Source organism: Oncorhynchus masou, chromosome 27, assembly GCF_036934945.1.
Source record: "Oncorhynchus masou masou isolate Uvic2021 chromosome 27, UVic_Omas_1.1, whole genome shotgun sequence".
NCBI lineage: Eukaryota > Metazoa > Chordata > Actinopteri > Salmoniformes > Salmonidae > Oncorhynchus > Oncorhynchus masou.
The window spans coordinates 24,008,720-24,018,070 of NC_088238.1; the positions used below are offsets into that span (position 1 = coordinate 24,008,720).

The 9,351-nt window shown below is 43.2% G+C and overlaps 2 protein-coding genes across 2 annotated transcripts; one reads left to right on the forward strand and one right to left on the reverse strand.

Moving 5' to 3' along the window:
- The first annotated feature begins 64 nt into the window (after positions 1-64).
- ada2b (adenosine deaminase 2b) lies at positions 65-3,111 on the forward strand. The gene is made up of 9 exons (XM_064939639.1): positions 65-360; positions 481-700; positions 830-1,040; positions 1,194-1,321; positions 1,440-1,530; positions 1,691-1,799; positions 2,030-2,187; positions 2,390-2,592; positions 2,838-3,111. Exons 1-9 carry the CDS (start codon positions 105-107, stop codon positions 2,935-2,937), a joined length of 1,476 nt encoding a protein of 491 aa, XP_064795711.1. The 5' UTR covers positions 65-104; the 3' UTR covers positions 2,938-3,111.
- Positions 3,112-3,120: 9 nt separating this feature from the next.
- On the reverse strand, positions 3,121-9,032 carry LOC135515850 (probable polypeptide N-acetylgalactosaminyltransferase 8). The gene is made up of 11 exons (XM_064939637.1): positions 8,662-9,032; positions 7,783-8,029; positions 7,373-7,539; positions 7,058-7,241; positions 5,388-5,585; positions 5,070-5,184; positions 4,704-4,889; positions 4,317-4,454; positions 3,981-4,076; positions 3,663-3,827; positions 3,121-3,490 (listed from the first exon to the last, which is right to left on the reverse strand). The coding sequence occupies exons 1-11, from the start codon at positions 8,855-8,857 to the stop codon at positions 3,356-3,358; spliced, it is 1,827 nt and encodes a 608-aa protein (XP_064795709.1). The 5' UTR covers positions 8,858-9,032; the 3' UTR covers positions 3,121-3,355.
- Between the last annotated feature and the right edge of the window lie 319 nt (positions 9,033-9,351).

Below are 9,351 nucleotides of genomic sequence, written 5' to 3' on the forward strand. Positions count from 1 at the left end.
AGGATATCCACAGCTGGTTCTTCCAACCTCCAATGACACTGCAGAACAAGGTGGTTTTGCCCTCTAGAGGGAGGTATACCATCACCCTCCAGTTGGCAGCTGTGATGTGCTATGTGACGGTATGCGGCGGGACCCCTGACCCCCGTCAGAGGGAGACGATGATGCACCAGGAGGCCTCCAGACAGATAGGGGGTCGTGTGCATCTGACAGGTGCAGAACAGCGGCTCGACGCACACCTTCGCAAGCTAAAAGAACAAGAGATGGCTGCGGCCCAGTTCCCTCCTGCCTTTCACTTCTTCAAGGCACGGGCCCTCATCCATAAGAGTCCCATCTTTAGCCTGCTGCAAAGGATGCCCAAAGGTAAGACAAGTAATACAGTCCCACTGCCCTAGTGCAGCTGAGGATCACCTAGGCTCACCTTATAAATATGTTTACCATCAATTTAACTGCATTTAGTACATTCTCGATACTGGGTCACAGGGGCAGCTCTCCACATCCACAGCTCATCCCTGGTGAGTGTTGATTGGCTGGTGAAGAACATCACATACAGGCCCCATTGTTACATCTGCTTCACATGGGGCAGGTCTGTACGGTTTGTCTTCTCTAGTCGCCGGCCCTTCCCTACCTGGGACTGCCTCTACTGGCAACTGTTGAAGACCTTGAGAGCCAACATGGTGGATCCTACAGACTTTGACTACAGGTATTCCACTATATCATTAGAGCCAAGCAATTCAAATAGGCGTCTTTGAATTAACACATGTAGTAGCAAAAAGACAACTTTCTTATTCATGGAAGGGTAGTTTATTGTCTTTTTGGATGTTTTTTCCAGCTTGATGCAGAACCTCACTCTGTTCACTGAGGATCCAGACACTACCTACCCGAGCCAGGATGCAGTGTGGGAGAGGTTTGAGATGGCATTCGTGGCCATAGCTGGGCTGGTCACCTACGCTCCTGTGTTTAAAGACTTTCTCTACAAGGGCTTAGAACAGCTGTTTCATGACAACATCATGTACCTGGAACTAAGAACTGGACTATCAAGGGTTAGTACGGTGGGCCTTAATCGAAAGTATATTGGGCAATGTAGTGAGCTGGAATTACATGTTACCTAGGCTATATTAGATACCTAGATTTTTTCCCCCCCCAAGGGTTTTTGGTGATGTGTTTTGCCTGTTTTTATTCTGCACATCCTGCAGACATATGAGCTGGATGGAAGCATCCATGATAAAGCCTGGTCCCTGAGGACTTATCAGGAAGTCACTCAACACTTTGTGGCTGAACACCCTGGCTTTCTGGGAGCTCGACTCATCATTTCCGTCCATAGGTACAGTACAGACAAATACTATTTATAAATCATTTCGGACACTATCTGTGTTTGATTGTGCTTGCCTGTTGCAATGGAAACAATAGAATGATTGGCACTGCCCTTGTGTGCACCTTAGGCTTCTAAGTGTGTCTGATGTTAAAGCAGCTGTAAAAGAGGCCATTCAGATGCAGAAGGATTTCCCAGAGTTTGTTGCAGGATTCGACCTGGTGAGAATTCTCTTGAGGGGTAGAACCAATCATTATGCCCACTCATTACTGAAAATAAATACACAAACAATTTCATGACTTAACACATTGACATAATTATTTATTACATTGCATCTATTCCACACACATTGCAAAATAAACTGTTATTTTGTGGTTTTAGGTTGGCAGGGAGGACAGGGGAAGACCTCTCTGGTTCTTCAGGGAGGCCTTATCTCTACCTGCAGAGCTTGGAGTCACGCTGCCATACTTCTTTCATGCAGGAGAGACTGGTAAGCATTGGATAATATAATAAATAATAATAATATATCCCATTTAGCAGACGCTTTTGTCCAAAGCGACTTACAAGTCGGCTGGGGCCACTACTTTTACGATGATTGATTTAAAACAATTGTGTAATTAACAAAAACAAATCCACGGTATATACATGTACACATTATTGTGATGCACTTATAGTATAAAGTGTGTGTGTGTGTGTGTGTACGCATTCATACTTGCGCAGACCACGAGGGCACTGAAGTGGATGAAAACATTCTGGATGCCCTACTGTTCAACACCACACGTATTGGGCATGGGTATGCCTTGGCACACCACCCACTGGCAAAGGAGCTCTCCAGGAATGGAAACGTGGCCGTGGAAGTATGCCCCATCTCAAACCAGGTAAATGCCATATTGTCAGTACTCATCATAGTACAACTAATTCCCATTGGTTAAATAAAAAAGCAGCACTGTAGGGTATTTCAGTTGGATGACAATAAAGTTCATCTTAACTGTAACTCTAGATATCTCTGTGTCAGTTGTCATTAGTCCATTGAGTTAAATCAGTGTTGACGTCCCTGAATCCCTGTGTGTCTATGACCAGGTGCTGAAGCTGGTGTCCGACCTAAGGAACCACCCTGCAGCTGTGCTGATGTCTGAGGGCCACCCCATGGTGGTCAGCTCTGATGACCCATCCCTGTTTGGGACCACTGGGCTTTCCTATGACTTCTATGAGGTGTATGTGGGCATCGGTGGCTTGAGGGCTAACCTGGGCACTCTCAAGGAGCTGGCCATCAACTCCATAAGGTGAGGTCAAGAGTTGTTTAGAGAATTTAAATGTAAAAGTATTTCATGTACCTTTCATGTATCTTTATGGTATTACCTCTGTTTGCTCTGGATAATAAGTGTTTCATCTCTCATGGCTGTTAACATAGCTAGCTTGCGTATGGGTGATTGGGTTCAGAGATTACCAACTGCTTAATTTGTAGTCATGAAAAGTATGTTTGACAAAGTTGTAGTTATATGTCCTAGTAACCACGACTCCACCATAGATATAGCTCACTGCCATCACAGTTGAAGGAGAGAGGGCTGGCCATGTGGCAGAGGACGTGGGATAAATTCATCTCTGAGAACTCATACAGTAATCCCTGAGCAGTCGAGGACGGGACTTCTTCAAAACCACAATGTCAACTCAACTCTATATGATGTCAATGCAGACATATATTCGATGACCCTCTGGTGAAAATCTACAGTGAATCAATAACAAACCACAAATGAGCGGAAAATACAGGAATCATGTTTATTCTTTGTTTGCATTTACATTCAGGACCAAGGAGAACACAGCTCAATAGCATTTCACATTATGTGAGGAATGTCCCCATGAAGCTATGTACAACCAACAGCTCACTAAGATTACACAGTCATCTCACTGCTGACCACCAGCTTTTCAAAGCATGATGATTATGATGTGTTCATAACAAAGTGGGAAGGTGGTAATTACCAGTTGATAATAACTCTTATAGTCCCGCTGTATTGTCTCTGGTACAGTAGGCCTAACTATCTCAGTATATCAGAAGTCTTTAATCAGATTCTGTATGTTCCAGTGCTGCCCACTGCACTCCTGAATGATGAGCTGGTAGTAGGTGTCCTCCCCTGGGGCAATCTCCAGACATCTCTTTGTCTGTCTGTTCTGGATGGCTTTTCCCTGTAAAATACAACAAACATTCTACTGTACAGCATCCCACAATAAAAAACACTCAAATGTAAATTACTATTCTTTTAGCCATGGTTTTGTGCATGTTGCCTTTGAAATTCACTATGTTTCAATATGCTTATTAGTATACATTTTCCTATTTACAGAGTGTTGTAATACTCACCTGTTGGAATTCCCAGAGCATGTGGAATCCCTTCTGCTGGGCCACCTTGCACTCATACAGTCCTGGGGTTCGAGTGCCAGTGTCCACCAGACAGCGATTACTGTCGTACTTATGAGACCTAATGCCTCCAATGTAGATCTCCCTACTGGCTCGATAATAACAGTTCTGGACAGAGAGGATAGATATTTAGGCTTTTCTGAGTCTGTGGTATTGACAGTACTTTGCATTGTGGTATGGGTTGAATTCCAAGTCTGCCATGGGATGAACCATATTATACATGTAGTTAAATACAAAATACAAAGCAATGATTGTACAAACCTGAGGACCATAATAATGGCATCCATATAAAATAGGTGTGTTTCCTGGAAATGGGCCTTGATCTATACAGAGATCCGTCTTCAGGTCATTGACCAGCTGTTGATTTTATGGACAGAGATTAAACAGTTATAAAAGTGCAGATTATCATCCTGGTACAGTGTATATACATACAGTATAGATAATGAATGTGTTATGTCAAGTATGAATGTATTTACAAATAAAAAGTGGGTAGTGTCTTGGTCGCGTAGTTGAAATAATAGTATATAATAGAACAGCAGAGTGGACTGTGTGTGTGTCTGTGCGAAGAACAATGATACATGTTTCAGCATCACTCACAGCTCCATAACCAAGCAAGTCACCCAGGGGGTCTAACATGGGATACACGTTATCCAGATACCACTGGAAGGGTTTGCAGTTCAGCCTCTTTCTCAACTTCTTCCTCTCTGAAACATCCCCAATGTCTATGCCGTGATCCTGTGGTGAGAAAGAGGGCGATTTCTAAATCCGAAACACAGGCCATGTGAGCAATCCACCTATTATCCACCTACTTTTTTTACCCTCCAGATATTTACATAGATCATACTTCAATATCCTTATTGTGGCATTGAATAATGTAAACTTTTCACACGAAGTGCTAATTCTGACTGTCTAGTCTTCTTTCAAGCTGCAATAACAGTGACGATTGTTATTCTATATTTTGGAACCCTTTTTCTTAGAGTGTACCTTCAGTGGGATGTTCCAGGCAATGTTGACATTATGTTTGTAGTCATCCATCCAGATCTCAGCCACTCTCAGAGCATTCCTCTTCATTGTAATGCTCAGATCAGGGAGATAGGGTTTATGGGCCCTCTCGATGTGGGCTATTTTAGAACAAGGTATGACCTCGACACTTCCACCACATAGCCACACCTCGACACACCAAACACCAAGAGAGAAGGAAGAGTTTATAGATATGGACTGAAGTGTCTGGATGTTGGGCGTAGATTGGTTTGTTCAAACTGAATGACTCAAGAACAAAAAGTAATTCTGCAAACACAAGTCTGCTTTGATTTCAAACATTCATTTAGAAACTGTAGCAGAGGGGCTTACCCGGATACCCAGTTCAACATTTTCCCCTCCATAGATCTTCATACCACCATCCAGAGCACCAATTTCCCCAAAGAACAGGCGATCAACCACTAGTATGCCCATAATGGAGGGGCTCCTGACAAACATACAGTACAAATCATGGTCATTTCCACATTGGGAGAAGTGACATTCATTTAATGAATATATAACGCAAAATAATAATCCAGGTGTAAATATTAGGTATGATTTTCCTCCCAATGCTGTGCTTTCCTTATCGTCTATTCAAACAGATTTGTGAAACTGGACTATCATCCTATGATGAAATAACAACCAACTTACTTTCCTGGCTGTGACTCGTCTTTCAAGGCATACCACTCAGGTTTGAAGGGCTCGTACATACACCACAGGGCCCAGTCAAAGGCATCTGCAGCAGGCCCATAACGTGTGACTGTCAAGTCATCGAAATGGACTTTGTCAAACACCGGTGTCAACACCAACGTGCGGTCCTCCTTTATCCGAGCTAACAGAGGCTCCGCCCTGTTCACACAAACACAGAGTCAAAACACCATGTTGAGGGGGGGATTCAGAAAGTCTCACTGAGATACAGTGCCTTGCGAAAGTATTCGGCCCCCTTGAACTTTGCGACCTTTTGCCACATTTCAGGCTTCAAACATAAAGATACAAAACTGTATTTTTTGTGAAGAATCAACAACAAGTGGGACACAATCATGAAGTGGAACGACATTTATTGGATATTTCAAACTTTTTTAACAAATCAAAAACTGAAAAATTGGGCGTGCAAAATTATTCAGCCCCTTTACTTTCAGTGCAGCAAACTCTCTCCAGACGTTCAGTGAGGATCTCTGAATGATCCAATGTTGACCTAAATGACTAATGATGATAAATACAATCCACCTGTGTGTAATCAAGTCTCCGTATAAATGCACCTGCACTGTGATAGTCTCAGAGGTCCGTTAAAAGCACAGAGAGCATCATGAAGAACAAGGAACACACCAGGCAGGTCCGAGATACTGTTGTGAAGAAGTTTAAAGCCGGATTTGGATACAAAAATATTTCCCAAGCTTTAAACATCCCAAGGAGCACTGTGCAAGCGATAATATTGAAATGGAAGGAGTATCAGACCACTGCAAATCTACCAAGACCTGGCCGTCCCTCTAATCTTTCAGCTCATACAAGGAGAAGACTGATCAGAGATGCAGCCAAGAGGCCCATGATCACTCTGGATGAACTGCAGAGATCTACAGCTGAGGTGGTTGTCCATAGGACAACAATCAGTCGTATATTGCACAAATCTGGCCTTTATGGAAGAGTGGCAAGAAGAAAGCCATTTCTTAAAGATATCCATAAAAAGTGTTGTTTAAAGTTTGCCACAAGCCACCTGGGAGACACACCAAACATGTGGAAGAAGGTGCTCTGGTCAGATGAAACCAAAATTGAACTTTTTGGCAACAATGCAAAACGTTATGTTTGGCGTAAAAGCAACACAGCCCATCACCCTGAACACACCATACCCACTGTCAAACATGGTGGTGGCAGCATCATGGTTTGGGCCTGCTTTTCTTCAGCAGGGACAGGGAAGATGGTTAAAATTGATGGGAAGATGGATGGAGCCAAGTACAGGACCATTCTGGAAGAAAACCTGATGGAGTCTGCAAAAGACCTGAGACTGGGACCGAGATTTGTCTTCCAACAAGATTTGTCTTCCGACTTACAGCTGTAAACGCAGCAAAAGGTGGCGCTACAAAGTACTAACTTAAGGGGGCTGAATAATTTTGCACGCCCAATTTTTCAGTTTTTGATTTGTTAAAAAAGTTTGAAATATCCAATAAATGCCGTTCCACTTCATGATTGTGTCCCACTTGTTGTTGATTCTTCACAAAAAAATACAGTTTTATATCTTTATGTTTGAAGCCTGAAATGTGGCAAAAGGTCGCAAAGTTCAAGGTGGCCGAATACTTTCGCAAGGCACTGTATTTCATTTAGACTACCATTCCACATGGACCTCTATGTGGGCGTCCAAGATGGCCACCACATTTCCTTCAGCTTCCCTCCACCCTGAGAGGCGGGCCTGTGTGAGACCGAGCTGCTCTAAGTGTCTCACTCTCTTCACCAGGCCGGGACGCTCTTCATGGATGAAGCTGATATAGGCATCCAACTTCTCCTTTAGATCGTCTGTGAAAGCACACACTTGCAAATTGGTGGTGCACAACAAACGTTGAAAGCCACACCTACGTTCAATCTATATGTTACCAAATATACCTTGAAATGTTTCTAAGAGTTGAGAAGAGACCAATTAGGCAAACCATTGGAGCTGTGGTCATCCACCAGTATAATGTCTTTAAGCAGGCGTTGGGGGGTCTTGTCTATGATGCTGCGGACAGCTCTCTTGATGATTGACAGGGCCTCGTCCAAGTAGATCAACACCACGCTGATGGTGGGCAGGTCATGGGGATACTGGTGCTTAGCACACCTAACAGGCACAACAAACACATTTGGTCCACCTCATATCATTCATTCACTTCACCAAAGCTGCTGCTTCACTCTTAAAGTTAGTCAATTTCAATGTCATTTGTCAAACTGCATTAAAAGTGCTGGAGATGGAATTGACCTCTGATGACCTCAGATGCAACAGACTGTGGTTAGAATTCAGAAGTCTTGAGTTAGACATAATCTGCTGTGTAGAGGTGTTGGAGGGATGAGGAAAATGATTTACTTAGGATCGCGAGTATCAGGGATTTCCCTGTTCAGGGGTAGTCTGTCACTCAGGAAGGCGTTGTATCCATACATCTGAAACAGCCCCTCTGCCTCTTTCTGCTCCTCCTCTGAGAGCTCATCACCCCAGCGTGTAAACAGAGCTGAGTTAGGGTACACCTTCTTCACCACCTTCCTCTCCTTCTTGACCTCGGGAGCCTTCACAGCCTGCCCCTCTTTCAGACTGATCCCATTGTTGATTGACTTCACTGTGGACAAACATGACAGCTGCTCATCAAACTAAAATTAATTGGTTATTACTGAATAATTCAGATTGTTTAAGGCTGCCAAATCAATGAAATACAGGTGACTAGTTGAGCCACATGAGTCACTCCTTTTGATACTGTACAAACAAAGGATGAACTTATTTGCACTGTTTGCATTAGCTTTTTCAAAGTTGATCAATAAGACTTGATCTGCCTTGGAGGATTACCTTGACATAACTGTAAAAGTAAACATTGCAGAAAACTTTTGCACACAGACGTCGATAGAAAAATGTAACAAGTCTTGTGCAACAATCAACAGTATACAGGATTAAAGAACATTCTAAAATGATTATGGGCCATATTTGTTTGATTTGATCTAACCCTTTATCTGTTTATTAAACTCTTTATTTAATTGAGAACAGATTCCCTTCTACAATTATCACTGTGAAGTGTGAAATAAATTTTTCTGGGATCAACTCTACATGTTGGTTTAGTCTAGATTCTAATATGTTCTCAAATCCTCCCCTACTATCTAGAACAGTGGCAGACTGCAGTCCAGGTACAGTACGTGGACAGAGCTACTGCCAATTCCCTTCCAGGTAAGTCACAGTTAAATTAAGGATACTGAGATTCACCCAGCTTCTCGATGTGAGCCTCCATCTTCTCCAGCCTCTTGAGAATGTCCTGGCCCCTGGCCGATTCATTCTGATGGGCCCCCTGCAGTCTCTCCCCATGAGAATGAACCTCCCGCTTAATGGATGTGATGTAGAGTATTCCAGCAGCCATGGCCAGCAAAGGGGCCAGCCCTCGAACCCAGCCTAGCCTCATCATCCCTCTGTGTGTGAGTGCTCAGCCTGGGGATACAGACAGGATGGCCTTCCTCTCTCACTCTCTCACTGAGATCCAGGATCGCCTGAAAGGAGGGAGGGTGATGTAAGATATTTCCAAGTGAACAAAAGAGAAGAGCAGTTGCAGATAGTCAATCAAAAATATATTTTGTTTATTACAAGTTGCAACAGGGAGAAACCTCCAGGATAGAAGCACAGAAAATGTCTAACTGGCCTTCTCTGAGAACACCCTTATATCCTAATCAGCGTACAAATGTTCTGTAAACACCAGTCCGATAGGCTTGTAGGAAGTCAAAACAGAAGACAGTGACTTTGTCAGCAGCTACAGAATCACATTGTTTCACACAATATAATAATAATCAGTGTATCCTCTGTCCTTGTACTTCCAGTCTGGCGTCAACCTTATCAGCAGTTATGAGTTTAATCCATAACATACAGCCTCTAGTCTCGTGACCATCAACCCAAGTGTTACAAACA

What these genes read in the sequence shown, in the direction of transcription:
- ada2b (XM_064939639.1), top strand. Translation starts at nt 105, where the DNA reads ATGTGCTATGTGACGGTATGCGGCGGGACCCCTGACCCCCGTCAGAGG. An exon ending in TTGTTGCAGGATTCGACCTG is followed by an intron (nt 1,531 to 1,690) that starts GTGAGAATTCTC and finishes TTGTGGTTTTAG; the next exon opens with GTTGGCAGGGAGGACAGGGG. An exon ending in CTTTCATGCAGGAGAGACTG is followed by an intron (nt 1,800 to 2,029) that starts GTAAGCATTGGA and finishes ATACTTGCGCAG; the next exon opens with ACCACGAGGGCACTGAAGTG.
- LOC135515850 (XM_064939637.1), bottom strand. Translation starts at nt 8,857, where the DNA reads ATGATGAGGCTAGGCTGGGTTCGAGGGCTGGCCCCTTTGCTGGCCATG. An exon ending in GGCTCACATCGAGAAGCTGG is followed by an intron (nt 8,030 to 8,661) that starts GTGAATCTCAGT and finishes GTTTGTCCACAG; the next exon opens with TGAAGTCAATCAACAATGGG. An exon ending in ATGTTGAACTGGGTATCCGG is followed by an intron (nt 4,890 to 5,069) that starts GTAAGCCCCTCT and finishes TGGTGTGTCGAG; the next exon opens with GTGTGGCTATGTGGTGGAAG.